General features: G+C 41.6%; 1 protein-coding gene across 2 annotated transcripts in view; it reads left to right on the plus strand.

Annotated features, from left to right (window-relative positions):
• MOB1B (MOB kinase activator 1B) overlaps window positions 1–15,502 on the plus strand; it is a 44,200-nt gene that overhangs the window by 19,345 nt on the left and 9,353 nt on the right. For both annotated transcript variants that reach the window (XM_072862895.1, XM_072862896.1), the window contains exons 2-4: window positions 3,279–3,445; window positions 8,491–8,584; window positions 15,089–15,222. In XM_072862895.1, the coding sequence (XP_072718996.1) occupies window positions 3,279–3,445; window positions 8,491–8,584; window positions 15,089–15,222 (395 nt within the window). The remainder of the gene's footprint in view (window positions 1–3,278; window positions 3,446–8,490; window positions 8,585–15,088; window positions 15,223–15,502) is intronic.

The raw sequence follows: 15,502 nt of genomic DNA on the forward strand, positions 1-15,502 counted from the left end.
TTGTTACCTGGCAAGCTCACGATCTGGGGTGGATACGGTGTGAATTCCTACCCAGAGTTTTCTCAAAATAAACTATTTAATTCAGGGAGTTCCTTCACCGTGCTTTCCTTGTGCCTTGTTCTTGAACCCTCATCCTTCCTGTTGGTTTACCCTTTTTGCTGAAATCCAAACAGTTTCTTGGCTTAGTTATTTCATAACCTTTTCAGTTACTGCTTCATATGTTTTTATTACCATCTCCTTCGCCTGAACAAAGATTTTCTGCTGAGGCTGTAAATGGGGTGCTGCCCTTCGTGGTCTGAATCCTCTTGGCAAGTGCTCCCTCTGTCTGGATGGAGCTTTTCTCATCACGCTCGGGGAGTCTCTATAATGAGCTTGTAGATCTTGCCTCGAGCAGCTGCACCAGACTTAACAGCAGTTAAGGTTTTCAGTCTTCATCATTGTATGAAAATGACAGTATTGTGAAAGAGAAGCTGATGTACCTTAGGTTTTGAAACATGGTGAAAGGAGGACTTAAGTTTTAGGAACTGGGGATTCTATGTAAGCAGCAGGGGGAGCAGGGAAGGAATCTCTTATTTTCCTTCCTCATTTAGGATGAATGAATGACCTGAGCTTTGGGGTGGTGGCAAGTCTGTGGAAACCTTTGGTTTCCTTTTCATGAAAGTATTAGGAGTCGGTTTCCCTCATCGTCTAGTTATGATGGAGCGAGAACAAAATCTTGTGAGTAAGTTAGGAAGTGCTGTGCTTGTGTTCAGCATGTGCTGTTTTCCTGCTGCTTACGCTGGTGCGTGGAAAGGTAACGATACCAGTCTCTCTTGCTCTTCAGTTGTTGTGAGTGTTACCTTGCGTCAGCCCTGTCCATGCAGCCATACACCAAAGCAATTGCCAGGTGTTTTAAGTTGTGTTTTTACCCCCTCTGTTGGCATGGTGGCTATGAAGTGGCTACGTTCTTGAGAGAAAAACTTGGGTCTTTAAGTAGTCAGTTAAAAGATTTGGGGTGTTTTTGTTGTTGTTTTTTTTGGTTTTGGGTTTTTTTTTAGTTGCTTTTTCTTCAGAGTTGGTTTGAACTTGGCCTGGCAACAAGTGCAGGTGGCTGGAGGGGTGGGAGGAGAAGGGAACTCCCTGAGCCACAAAAGCTTCTCTCTCCCACTGGGAGGCAATTATTTTATTTAAGATTTGAGTCTGGTATCGTTGCTTAGGGTGAAATGCAAATGACTGGGTGCACGCTAGAAGCGTCCTGTAACAGAATATATGGGGGCCATATGTTTTCTCTTCCTACTTCAGGCTCTGAGTTGCATTTAGTAGCTGACTGCATGAGTATTGTTCTGGTGTCTGTGTGAACGTACGTGGCCTGTTCGACTGTATCATCCCGCGATCCCTGTTAGTCCAGCCAAGTGCTTCTTCACGAGGGTTAGAAAACAGGATGGCTCCAGAGGCCTATGGGAGGGGGAGGATGCTGCTGCTCCTTTGCACCAAGGCAGAGTCAGAGTAGGACTGGGACCATGCAAATCTCTAACCAGCCGGATTTGTGGCACCTGTGCAATACCCAAAGATGTACCTGCAAAGATGTTGTTACTTGCCCAAAAGAATTAGGGGAACTCATTATTTATCTCCAGCTTCAGTATGTTTTTTTCTTCCATTGCTCTTGTTCAGGTCTAAACTGAGACTTAACGAACCATTAGGCCATTTTGTCATACGCTTGGCAAATGACATGTTCTCTATCACCTGTCATTATTATATGTTTTGGAAAGAACAGTTTTTGTGTTCTTTGGTGTCTCTGCTAGAGCCGTTGGTGTTCAGGATTGTAGAAATGAGTGATCATCTTTGTTAATTTTCTGGTGATGGCTGTAGTGTGGCATGGTGGGGAAAATGAGATGTGGAATTAAGTTTCTTAGAGTGCTTCTGTGTGACCATGTAGCTACACTAGCATTGCCCCAAAGATCAGCAACAACCCTCGCATGTTTAAACAAGCAGTTGAAATATTTAGTGAGCCGGGGAGAACCCTTACACCCCACTAATAAAAACTTCTGTTTGGTCCTATAGAGAGATGGTGAAAAATCGGCCAAGTCTTTTATATAAGGAAACGAGAGCTGGGTAATATTTGTAATGAAAATTCTGCTGTTTGGATTTCACATCTTTCCACTTCCTTTCATTGGAATTCAGAGCTCAGTTTTCCTTTTCTGACAGAAGTCTTTTCTCAGCTCATACACTAAAACATTCACAAATATTGGCTTATTTGCAAATATTTAATTTTACACATCACGTTTCTGACATGTTAGGGGTTAATGTGCCATCCAGGCTCACTGCCGTCTTTTAAAATTCAAATGTCTAAACGTTTTTCTAAGTCAGACCATGTTTTTCAAACAAAGTTATAGGTAAGAAAATGATTTATAAGAAAGTTGTAAAAGTTGTCATCCTTATTTCTTGCCTAGCTGGTGGACTGAAAGCTCTGTATGCTGTGAAACCAGGGGAAAATGGCATAGAAAGTTTGTGGAAAAAGTGGAATTTATTCAGTCTTCAGCTAAAGCATTCTTGTATTTTTGAGCAACTGTGTTTTAAAAACTAAGTTCCTAAACAATACTAGATACTGGAAAAGTTATTTTATGTTGGTAGCTAAGATAATATTCTGAATCAGCTAGGCCTGCAGAAAGTATGCTTTCCTAAATAACAGCAGCATGGTTTTGAGGAATTAATAGTAACTACTTACACATAGTACGTGATTGGAAAAGACAGGGGTCCCAACAGGCTGTCCCTACCTTCTTATTACAGTTGTGCAGGCGTGATGACATTTCATGTCTCATGAAGGTGGGTGTTAGAAAAAGAACATGGGTTTTTCTGCTAAATAAATAGTATATTTAATTACCTTTACAAGCTTCATGACTGTTCAGAGTAAAGGTTTCTATTTGTCTGGGCTGCTATCCTTGATATGTGGCCATCCAAATTATGGGGAAAGCAATGTTTTTGGTCTCATCTTGCCCATGATCCGATTTGCTGAGAGAGGGAAGCGAGTCTGAGCGTTCCCAGTTGTCCGGCTGGCTTAATGGTAGGGTAAGCAGATGTGAAGACAGGGTAGTGGAGAATAATTTAATTGTTTAAAACAGCAAGTCAAAGCACCTGTTACTTTTGTATCAGGTTTTTCTTAAATATCCTTTTCGACATGAAAATATGGGAGTGGGGAAAGTATTTAATGTTAATCCTGTGCTTACGTGTGACTTGTCCGCTCCTTTCTTTTTTCCTTCCCTTTCCACAAGTTCTCTAAATATTTCCTTTCCCTTTGGCAGTGGTAGTCGCTCTTCCAAAACCTTCAAACCAAAGAAGAATATTCCAGAAGGGTCTCACCAGTACGAGCTGCTAAAACATGCGGAAGCCACACTTGGAAGCGGTAACCTCCGGATGGCTGTTATGCTTCCAGAGGGTGAAGACTTAAATGAATGGGTCGCAGTTAACAGTAAGTCAGCTAACCTTCTTTTCGTAAGGGGGGTGTTGAATGTGGGCTGATGCTTGTGGGAGGACAACTGTGTCCTCCTTTCTAGTGGGGTAGGCTCTTCTGTCCTGCGTGCACCACTCTGCTGCGGTTGGGAGAGGTGAATGTTGTTTCATTTAGAGCTGACAGATGCCGAGTGTTTCACCAAGACAAAAACTCCTTAATGTCCTTGTGCCAAAAATATGTTCCTGTTAACAAAATAATTCTTATTCTTAGTGGTTGAAGTCTGAGCACTTGATGACAAATAAGTGCTGAAGTAGAAATGTCACTGCTGTTTTTAGAAAGCAGCCTGTCAGTGCCATCTTCATATGTTTAATCTAGCTCTTTCTTAGCTAGGGTTGTTACCTAGTGGTCTAGTCAAGCCTCTACATGCTAAGCATAAAACCTTAATTAAGTTAAGTGTGAGGGCCAGGTCTAAAAGATGCTAAAGACTACAGTCGTGTGTGTGGCCTGGCTTTCCTTTTGCCTGTAACTAACCCAGAGATGGAACCTGGCAATTTTCCTAAAGTTAGTTCCTTCCTTTTGTTTCTACCAAGTTGTAAGCCTTTGCTCTGGTAAGTCTCTGATGTCATTATTTTAACTTCCTCTAAAGCTGTTTGTCCTAACTCTCTCCTTTCATGCTAGGTCAGGCCAAACAATGATGCCCAAATTAGTGTTTTCTGATTGCTTGACCATGTTTCCTCCTCCTTCCTCTCCCTGCTGCATGAACTTGCTGCCTGCCTTCTGCTCTTAAAGAATGGATTAACCCAAGTCCTGTCATGCTCCGTAGCCTCTGCAGAGTTTTGGCTGCCACAAACTCTGTGCCCTGTCTGGGTATTTCCTCATCTTTTGTGTTGTTGGCTTGGTGTGCTTCCGTGAATGTACGGTATTGCTTGTGAACTGCAGTGCAGTATAAATTGTGCTCAAGATACATGTCTTCTAATTGTTTATGTGATTCTGTCTGTTTCTTCTTGCTCTCTGACATGTTTGGGAAGTGAAACTGTCATACTGACTTCAGCCTTCCGGTTCTTAATTAGCCACACAGCGCTCTGGTATATGACTTGCCACTGCTTCCAGGGAGTGTTGAAACTGCTGACACCATTCTTTATAAAATTTATTTGCACTGTATTGCAAAACTGTCTAGAAGAATAGCCAGCCCATTTTTATGAGTAAGCATTAGTAAAGATGCTTCATATATTGCTGGCATCCTTCCCTTTTGGTGGTTCCTCCACTCCATGTCTCTTCTTTTCTGCGTGGCAGCGGTGCTTTTCCCTTCCCAAATGACTTAACTGCTAAATTAGCTGGGTGGCAAAAGGCAGCGAAGCACTTGACAAAAGAGTGGGAGCTGCCTTTTGTCAACAGCTGTGTTCTGCAATGAAATGGTCCTCTTTCATGCCTCCTGCAGCAAAGTGGGTTTTTAATGTTTAATTTTTTTGTCTAGAAGTGATTAACTGATTATGTGCTCCCTTCATTTACAGCATCCCTCTACCATACCTAGTACCGGTTAATGGTAGCTGTGAGCCCCTTCTGTGGATCGAGATACCTAATAAGGAAATAAAATGTGTGACTAAGTGTCACTGGTTTTGCCCTTCACAATAGTGAGAGCACAGGAAAAAATGTGCTCTCCTCTTTTACTTCTTGCTCAGCTCATAGCCTTACTGATGTCTTGTGGTAATGAGTTGATGTACATGTAGATTTTTCAAATGTGTTTTCAAAATAAAAAAAGGTGAGAAGTGTATAATCAGTTTGATTTGAAACCTCCTTGATTTGAAACCTCTTTGATTTGAAACCTCCTTGATTTGAAACCTCCTTGATTTGAAACCTCCTTGATTTGAAACCTCCTTGATTTGAAAATACTAAAAAATAATTTCAGAAGTACATCTTGCCCATATCTTTGTAATAGAATGCCAGACAGCGTGCACTTCTTTGAGTAGAAGAGTACTTAGAAAAAATAATCTAAGCCCTCAAAACTTAAGAACGATGAGTAAAAAGAGGAAATGAAAATATGCAGAAACACTGTACAGCTTTGCACATGTTGGAAAAGAGGTTCGTGCATTTTTCTTGTCACACGCTGCTGGCTTTGGTGGATGGGTGGTGTGTCTCATGGCCTTCTGAGACTTGTAAGTGTGGGATTCGCAATAATCGGTCATCTTGTTGAAGTCTGTGTGGGTTTGTTGAACATGCTTGTCTTGAAGCAAACATGGGGCTGTGGTTTCTACTGGGAGCAGGGAATGGAAACTTAATCAACAGTTCTTGTGTACACTTAAGAAACAAGGGCTGTATATAACCACTTCTTGCTGCCTTCGGTGTTAACTGCCTCCTCCCCCTGCCCAAACAAGCTTCAGGAGTCCTCCTGGTCCTCTCTAACTTTAACAGCCTTTCCCAATGTTATTGTGCTGTTTTCTGCTTTTGCTGTGCAGGAGGGAAAAAAAAAGATTTTGTTGCTGGAGATGAGCTGTGCTAGGTGCATGCCATACCAATTTATATTTGCTTCCCTTTTTTGACACCTGGGAAGTTGCATGACAGACGTGTAGCTATCCTGCATCTGCTGAGCAGTAGCTGTAACTTGCTGCCATGATGTTTGTGTAATCTTTGATATTTATTCTCTGGAAAAATCAGTGAGGGGAGCTGCAGTATTTAGCCTTCCCTTTTGTTCAGCCATCAGTTAGTTTCACATTATGTGGTATCTGCTAGTGCTTATGTTTGGGATGTCAGTCTCCCATAACATTACAGCAAACCTCTATATCTCTGTAATAGAGTTAAGCAAGGAACAAAAATTTGGGTAGGCTACCAAGTAATATGCTGGCTCCCCTTTGGCATGGCACCGGACTGAGAGGAGTGTATTGTTGGTGTTAATTCCATGGTGTCCTGTAGATTGGTTGCATGAGACTACTCAATGTTACAAGTGGCAACTCTTTTTTTAAACTCATTTTTTTAAACTCATTTTTTAAGTTAAGACAAACTGTCTAACTACTGCAGAGACTGGTCACAGGAAAACCTTTCCTTGTTGGTTCAGAACAAAGATCTTTGTCACCTGAACGCTAAATTGCATAACACATGGCTAGACTGACACTGACAGGATTACATTGTCAGTACTGCTGATAAGGGGGTTTATTTGAGTTTTCCTGAAATCTGTCTCAAGAAAGAAACAGTTGGTCACTGGCACATTGAATTGCAGGCATAGCACAAGTAGCACTGAAGTAGAGTAAGTTTTAAGTAATGCTGAGCCCAGACAGACTGCACACTGGTTTCTCATCCTGAGGACTAGCTCTGCAGACAAGATTCATAAAGCTCGTTTCTAGTTGCAAAGGTTCCTGTTGTCAGAGATGGCAGGCCCAGTGCTTTTAGCAGTAGAAATGATGTAGCCTCGACTGGGCACTGGGGCATGAAATCTATTTGTATGTGTTATATGGTTCCTTTCAGGGTAAGGGTGTGTCAGTGGAATAGTTAAATTTGCAGAGCAGTGTAGTTAAATAGGAGGAGTTGAACTCCACCACGCTTGATTGGGGTTTTCATGTGTTTGCTGAATTTCACGCGTGCGTAAAAATGGATGAATAAGGACACCAAAGCTAGTCCCACGAGTCTTAAGTTCCTGTATGCTTGTATTACTTGGGTTCATCCAGAAGCAGAATTCACAGTAACTGCTGCAGGATAAGGGAGACAGGAGTATGTAGTAAAACTGTTACTCTGGAACCACCTCAGGTACTTAGTCGTGCGAATTTAACCCAGCCTACTTAAAATTTTATTTCCTAGTGCTTAATATTGGTCACCTTTCAGTTTTTACTCACGACATCCACTGTCTGAAAGACATTTTGAAAAGATAAACTTATAGATTGATACCTTGGTCATGTGCTGTGCTTCCCAACGGATGCAAGGGGGGCCATTCACAGAGGGGAGATAAAGTGGATTTTAGAAACGGAATACAGTGACTGTAGTTCCTAAGAACAGAACCTGCTGTTAGGTTATTGAAGAAGAGCTTGGCTTTCAAAGAGTTCTAAGTAATCAAGCACCTATTTAAAGTAGTAAGAACTATGGGAATATTTAGATATGCTAACTTTTGGTCTTTCATTTCAATAATTCAACTGTAGACCATTAAAAAAAAAAGTTTTGGCTAAGAGAACTGCTTTCCCAAACATGTTAGAAAACTTCAGCAATAACCCCCCAGAACAAAACTCGAAGGATAGCTTATGATGAGGAAACATTGGGGACTAGAGTTGTGGTAATTTATTGATAATCTATGGAACAGAAGTTGCTTGGCACTGTAACTATTCCTATGTCATGATTTCTGTACCCACCTCCCATACAGGTAGTGTTTGACCATAACATAACTAAAAGAAGGTAGACTGAGATGGGATATAAGGAAGAAGTTCTTTACTGTGAGGGTGGTGAGACACCGGCACAGGTTGCCCGGAGAGGTGGTAGATGCCCCATCCCTGGAAGTGTTCAAGGCCAGGTTGGATGGGGCTCTGGGCAACCTGGTCTAGTGGAAGATGTCCCTGCCCACAGCAGGGGGGTTGGACTAGACCGTCTTAAAAGGTACCTTCAAGCCCAAGCCATTCTGTGAGTCTATGAAATGTTCTTTGAAAAGAGAGTCTTTTGGAATACAAAGCCTGAGGGAAGTCAGTGTCATCTAATGAGAAACAACTCTCTCTAGTTGGAAAGTTTACACTGGAAAATCTTTCTTTTATTCCGGACTTGCCAGTAGAATTTGGGTTTCTAATAAAATGCACCAAACTTTCAGAAAAGGAAATAACTCAGCTTTCTCTTTGCCTTTTCTTCTTTCAAATGAAGCTTTTGCTGCAGTGAACAATTAAATAGTTATTGCCACAGGCTGTTCTAGAAAGTTGGTGGTTGCATTCTGCATCTCCTTTAGAATACCTCTTAAAAAGCAATAACAATGAAGTTTTTTCACCAAAAAAATAGTCCAGGACCCTCTTCAGCAGTGTGCACTTTACAGTTGTTAAGGCTGTAGGAAGCTGGTGTTGCCCTTACACTGTGGAGTGTTAATTGGTGGTTTAAATGCTTTACAGCTGTCGACTTCTTTAACCAAATCAATATGCTTTATGGAACCATTACGGACTTCTGCACAGAGGAGAGCTGCCCCGTGATGTCTGCTGGTCCCAAGTAAGATGATTTTTTACACATTGTTGAGAGTGTGCAATTTTTCAGATGATTTTGCTTTTGAAAACTTGAGGCTAGCTCAGTTGACTGCCAAAGATAAGGTAATTTCTGTGGGTGGAAAGGATGTCTTCTCTTGTTATCTGTGGAGGGGGAAAAAAATTCGAACCTTTGTTAAGGGAGCAGGGAATGGAAAGGTGGTTTTTAGGGGTGGGTGGTTGGTTGGTTTTTGTTTTGCCTTTCTTGTTTCTCTGTAGCCTGGGAAGTAAACTGATTATCAAAATTATTTTTTCCTTTTTTTTTTTTTCCTGATGTGTTAATGAGGGCTTCTTAAGATTTGAAGTTTTTATATGCAAGTGTTCAATTAGGGCTTACCAAAATATTTCTTTCAGGCGTTTGAGTAGGTATTGTAGAAATAAGCTTAGCTACAGTTTTTCATAGTCTGGATAAGAATCCCTTACCCTGTCCCTCAGTTAAGTTTCACTTCTTTGATTCTCGGTTATGCTTTTGTACAGACATCCAATGTTTGTGTTTTTTCTTGCTCTCCAGCTGCTTAGTGTCTTCCCAAGAGGAAAATACCCATGTTTCTAAGCGAGTGGTGAGGGAGGGCACTGCTTCCTTTTAAATTACTGTAGAATCTTAAATGAACAATAAAGAAAAACAATTCTCTCCTCCACTTCCTCCTACTTTATAATGACATTTGTTGTTATTGTCTGAAGCCAGTAATGGCCAGCCAGCGTGGCGGAGAGCTGAGGACGTGCAAAAGGGTGCTGCTGGGAGGGTAAGGCAGAGAGGGAAGGAGCTCTGCAAGGTGAAAGCAGCCAGACGGACCAAGAAAAGCTTTGGTGCTACGTTCTTAAACTAGAAATGGATGCTGCTGAATGCCAGAGTCAGTGTGGGTAGGCAGACCTGCTGCTGCAAAGCAGGGAGGGGTGAAAATACAAAAGGAATAGAAGTTCACCATTATGCAGAAGAACTTTGGGATAAGCTTGTGCAATAATAACATAGCCCATTGTCTGCTTGTGCTTTGGCATGCAGAACAGACTCTTATTTATTAAATAAGAGCATGAAAATATTTCTTTGCTTTATTGTTTGTTGGCTGAGAAGCAGTTATTTGGGGGTGGAGGTTAATTATTAAAGGCTTAGCTGTCTGGTTGCCAGAGTAAACAATCTATTTCTCTCCAGAGAGACCGATAGCAGTTGACAGAAATATATGTCCTACTCGAATAGTTATGAAGCAGGGTAGACAAGAGATGCTAGAGGCTAGAAGATGCATTATGCCAAGGTTTTAATGAGGTGATCCTGTCCCTAGGATTTGTAGAGCGTTCCCCAAACTCTGTAGCTCCCACCTGTGCTCAGGAATGAATTTTGGGAAAGGATCAGAAGCGTGTGTGCACGTGAGGGGCCGAGGCCAGGCAGGCGCTGGAAGGGGTGATCTGTGAGGCTGGCGGTGACGGGCAGCAGAGCATATACAGGGTTTTTTAGTTGGAGTGAGTGTGGCTTTCTTTCATTTAAAAGGTGGCCTGCAAAATTTATTTCAGGGAAGTACTGCGGCAAAACCTGTCAGCATGAAAGCACTGATATTTATGGATTTTTTTTTTTTTCTGTTTCTTACCTCTGTTTCCTGTTCTCTTCTGGCTCAAGCTATATTAGTTGAAGAGGCACTGAGTGTTAGGTGCTTATTCCTGTTTCTAGTCTGAAGGTTGCTGTGTGCTCGCATCTGTGGCTGAGCTACCACCAGTATTGCATCTTCATCTATTTCAGACAAAAGAGTATGAGTTAGCTGAAACAACTGACATAAGATCATTTGAAACAGGTTAGGCAGCCCTAGCATGAGCAGCTGGAGAGGACCAAAGGCAGCAAGCACTCCATGGCTCTAAAGTCTGATTTTTACGTTTCCACTGGAAAAGTGTTTATGGTCGGTACAGTAAAAAAGGGTTGTAAGGTGCTGGTGCATATGTAAGTAGCTGTTTAGAACTTGTTATGGCTCAGTCATAGTTTTCATAGCACAACTGACAAACTTGTAGCAGTCTATGGAAAAATTAAGCCAGATGTCTTAAGTGAGAGGGTAACCAGAGCTGAAGCATGATGTTTCCTGTATCCCCTGCCTCATACTGGTGTTTTGTCTTTAAAACTCCTTTAAAAGAAAAAGAAAAAAAGACCCTGGGCAACAGACAGGTCACCTAGGTTCATGTCTGGGTTTTTGTGTTTTATTTTTGATACAGGGAGGGTTACCTTCTCTAAAGGGCTACCTTTAAGCAAATGCTTGGGGCTGTTTGGCTACTTCTCCGGCCCGCTGCTTCTCTTTGGTAGCGATCTTAACAGAAGGGCTTGGCTGAGGCAGGCAAATTTTTGGGTGCTGTGGGATCACTTTCATTTCTTCTGGACTGGTCTTTGTTGGAAGGATTGCTGACTTAGCTTTTATCAGGGTGTTAGTACATCAAGTTAGTTAAGGATTGACGTAAAGATCAAGAACAGATCTCCCTCTCCTGCTCTACAGCTCATTGTCTAACAACTTGAAAAAAGTATTGGTTTAATTTGTTCCAAAACATATGATTACTCACAGTAATGTCCCATTCTTTTCACTTCAGCAAAGACTAAGCGTTTCTTACCCCAAACAACCCCTAGTTGGTTATCACTTCTTGCTATTTTTATATCAGTTGCAGTATCACCATCAGTGCAACAGGCATGATAATAAGTGAAGAACCTGCATAGAAGTAATATGTTTATTAACCAGTATTGGGTGAGGGGAATTTTCTTTATTTTCCTCCCTGGTTGTAAGTCTTCAGTGAGAGCACAAAGGCTGCTGCATTTTTCAAAGCTCGATGTCTAAACTGGGGCTCTAAAATCCATATTTAGGCATTTGTGTGAGTGCACTAAGCTCACTTTTAAAGGCGGTGAGATCCTTCTGATTTTCCTGAGGTTCATTGGTCCACAGAGCTTCTGTCTTCATATGTTCAAATCAGAAAAGCTGGGCACTCCAAAGCGGACAGCTCCCATAAATCCTGCGTGGGCGTAATACGGTGTAATTGAATGTTTGCATGCTGCCTTCTGCCCGGTGTGTCTGCACCGAAAAAAAAGAATAAATCATGTAATTGGGTCCTTGAAATACCCTGTGTCTCTTAGCAATATCAGTCTTGTTGCCTTGTTGTGACGCTCCACTCTGTGTCACTTGATGACTGAGGGACAAAAGAGAATAAGTATTACAACAAGACTGCTGAAAAATAGTTTTGCTGAGATTTAGAGATGATAGGTCCAAATAAATGCCTGAGAATCGTCTAAAAGGCGGAGCTGTTAGCAGAGTTTAAAAGGCAGAATTGTTACCAGTTGTTTTTCTACCAGAGTTGTTAGGGATTCTTAGCTTTTCCCCTGCGCTTGCTGAAGTGAACTGTATATTTCTTGCTCTAGCCTTCTCATAGTGTTTTGCCCTTAAAAACCTCTACTAAACTGTAGAGGTTTCTAAAAATGTATTTTCTGTAGAGGAACTGCCCATCATGATAAGGTTAATTTTGTTTTTTTCGCCAGAGCTGTAGGTGTTTGCTTACAAGCTTGAGCTAGAAATGTGATTTTACCCTTCATTTCCTGTAGCAGTTCACATGATTCTAATATGGGGGAATTTTTTGTGCGTGTTAGGTTTTCTTTTTTTGTTTAAGAAGTTGGGCTAGGATTCTCGATTTGTTTTCAGGGATGTATTTCATCTTGTAGGAAGAGTTCATTTTCCCCTCCCTTGCGAACCCCAAGCCTTTTGACAGCCTAGGAACAACCGTGAACATTACGCCCACTGCGTGGAGCGTGGGGTGTTTGCCGGAATACTTTCAGATTCTGTGTATGACTTTATTTTTGTCAGGATATATCTGCTGTTTCTTAAGGGCTGTGTTACTTCAAGGGTCATTCTATGGCATTCCTTTCTCTAAAAAATGCAGAATTACCCCATAGTGTTGGGGGTGGGGAGGGGGGCTTCTTAAGGATATAGGTTACTTGGATGAGATTTTTAGCACATAATTTGGTTTGTTGTCTTACTCTGTCCCCAGACTGAACCTGGCACCTCAGCTAAGTGTTGATAGTTGTCCTGTGTTAATACCACTTAAATCTCAGTATTAAGGTAATACTGGGTGGTGAGGAATACTGACTTTTTCAGAAGTCCAGACACGTTGTGGTCCATTTAGTGTGTATGGAGTTTTTGCATGTGTTTTGAGATACGATTTTAAAATGCTTTCAGACCCTCTGATTCGTTGCCGTTATAAAAATGGGATCTTTTTATACCATTGTGAGCAGCACGCTCGTAATCACTCGTAAAATTTGTTTATTGTGAAAATGTTCTCCCAGTTACTGTTCTGACAAAACTGAATTTGTTAAACAAAATTAGAAGCCAGATTTACCAGATACAGTTAAGCTTTGCATAAAACGATGCGCATGATCTTTAAAATAGAAGACCTTCTCCAGTGTCCACACAATACTAATTGGAGACAGCAAGGGAAAGTTTAAACAGTGGTGGTTGCAGCCCAAACATTGTGGTATGCTACTATGGTACTGAGAAGTAACAATCAAATTGAGCATGCTATCCTCCATGAAAAGAAGAAATATTAACCATTAATAACACCTCTTCTAATTCTTTTTAAAAGAACTGAGATAAAACTTGCAGATGAAGTGGGTATGTTTCCTGTAGAAGCGTGACTGAGCTGTTATCACTAGCCTTGTATGTTTTAGTTTTGTTTGTTTGTTTTAAATTTTGTATTTTTAAAAGAGGAGTGATGCAGCTAGTCTGAATCCTTGTTCTTTTGTTTCTCTGGGAGGATTTCAGAGCTGCAGAGCTCAGCAGTCCTTTTCGCTTTCTGGCTTGGGAGCAGGCTGGCCCCACGGATAGCCGTTCTGCAGCAATGCTGGTTGGCTGAGCAAGGCTGGCTGATTTAAAGCCCACGTGGGAGACGATGCCGCGTTCAGATCTAAAAGAGAGGGCTATGCATGGCTCTGTGCTGATGGGGAGAAACTGCTCAGATGTTACGGACTGGCAAGGAATATTAAGATACATGCATTTGTACTCAGCAAGACATAGAAAGAAACACTGTGGTTCACTTGAAGGCTGCTATCGTCAGACTCCCAATGTTAAATGGGTTTGGTTTTTTTAAGCTATATATTCCCAAGAGTAGCCATCTTCTCCTGTGTCTGGAGTTGTGTCAGTTGTGTTCCCTGAGCCAGTCACAGTATCTGCTCTGTTATGATTTCATGAGGACTTGTTTCTGTCTGGTTGTGTGTGGAAATGGATGCTGTTTAATACCTTTTCCCATGGCTTTTTAAATTCCTGAAGTTAACATGATAACTGTAAAATGAATGACTCTGGAATCTACTCATAAAATGTGCTACATAAAAGACGTCAACATTACTAGCTCTGTGAATGGAAAAGGGTAAAAAGAGCACATTTTACTGTTCCATAGTCATGTCAGTGGTTTGTAGAGGTGTGATATCACCTTATCTAGAGATGGAAAAAATAAGCTAAAAGACAGTGACTGGCCTGCAGCTATCAAGTGGGTCAGCGGTGTAACTGGCAACCGAGGTTCTTCTGAATCTTGGTGCGCTGCGTGGTAGCACTAGACCTTCAGATAAGAACCGTTAGTAAGGCGGACGGTTTAGTCTAGAAGCTTCCTTCTAACTGTTCACTGAAAGGCACTTTATACCAGCTTCCAGTTTTGTAATAGTATTCCTTGGCATTAACCTACCTCTGAATCTATTCTGTGTCTCTTAGACAATCATAATTTGGGATCTCTGGCAAGAGCCCATGTAATTCGTTCTTCAGTTATGCAAAATCTATAAGAATATTTTCAAATTTAAAGAAACGCCATAAATTTTAGGGGTCTAATATGTCTGGCTGGCAGCTGCTGCAGATGTTGAGCATTGGCACTGGCTTTGCAGTTCTTCTCTGCCAGTGGAGGTGAAGAGAAGCCCATTGTTAGGGCTGATGGGGTGAAATTTCACATTAGAAATCAGTCCGGTGCCTTCACCGATTTGAGCCCTGGAGCTTAGCTTTTATGTGTGTGAGCCTCTCATGTAACTTGTTGATGTTTCACTTCAACAGGCTGTAATTTTTTCTTTTGAAAGGGGGGGTGGGGGTGGGGGGGAACTTTAAAAAAGAAGTAACTATTGGCCTTTCAGGGTTTGGAAACCTACTCATACAGCACCTTTTGATGTACAGGGATGCAGGTTTGGCCGCAGGCTGCCACGTGCATTTTGGCAGGAGCGTTGCAATCGAGGATGAATGAGTTGTGCTATAAAGGATGAAGTTTTTGAAGGCCTTACAGACTGCAGAAGAGAGTCCAGCTAAAGCAGGATTGCAGCGGGGGGATTGGGTACAGAGCAGCTGCAGGTGGTCAGGAGCATCTGAAGCTTAGTTTCGAGGAAGGGCTGTGGGAGGGTGTGGGAGTATGGGGAGCGGAGCAGGAAGAGCAGCCCTTCAGGCCTTGATATGAATGATTCACTTGCATTAAGAAATGTCTTGTTGTTGTCATCCCAACCCAGATATGAGTACCACTGGGCAGATGGGACAAACATAAAGAAACCAATTAAGTGCTCTGCACCAAAGTACATTGATTACCTGATGACTTGGGTCCAGGATCAGCTGGATGATGAAACGCTATTTCCTTCTAAAATAGGTAAAGTAAATAAGTAAAATTGAACAATGTATTTGGATTACAGTTGTACAAGAATATTCAAGTTTTACAGCATTAAAAGGACTCCTAAATGACTGTCAAGTAGGGTAACTTTAAAAGGTTACATTATATATATATATAGGCACTTTTATCTCTTAAGATAAAATTTATGTGGTAGTACATGAACTCTGATCCATGTGTTCCAATAATCCTAATAAACGTCTGTCACAATTCTGAATGCAGGAAGTACTGTTTCTATTTTAATAACTGACTGTGGTGACCA

Source organism: Ciconia boyciana, chromosome 5 (assembly GCF_034638445.1).
Source record: "Ciconia boyciana chromosome 5, ASM3463844v1, whole genome shotgun sequence".
NCBI lineage: Eukaryota > Metazoa > Chordata > Aves > Ciconiiformes > Ciconiidae > Ciconia > Ciconia boyciana.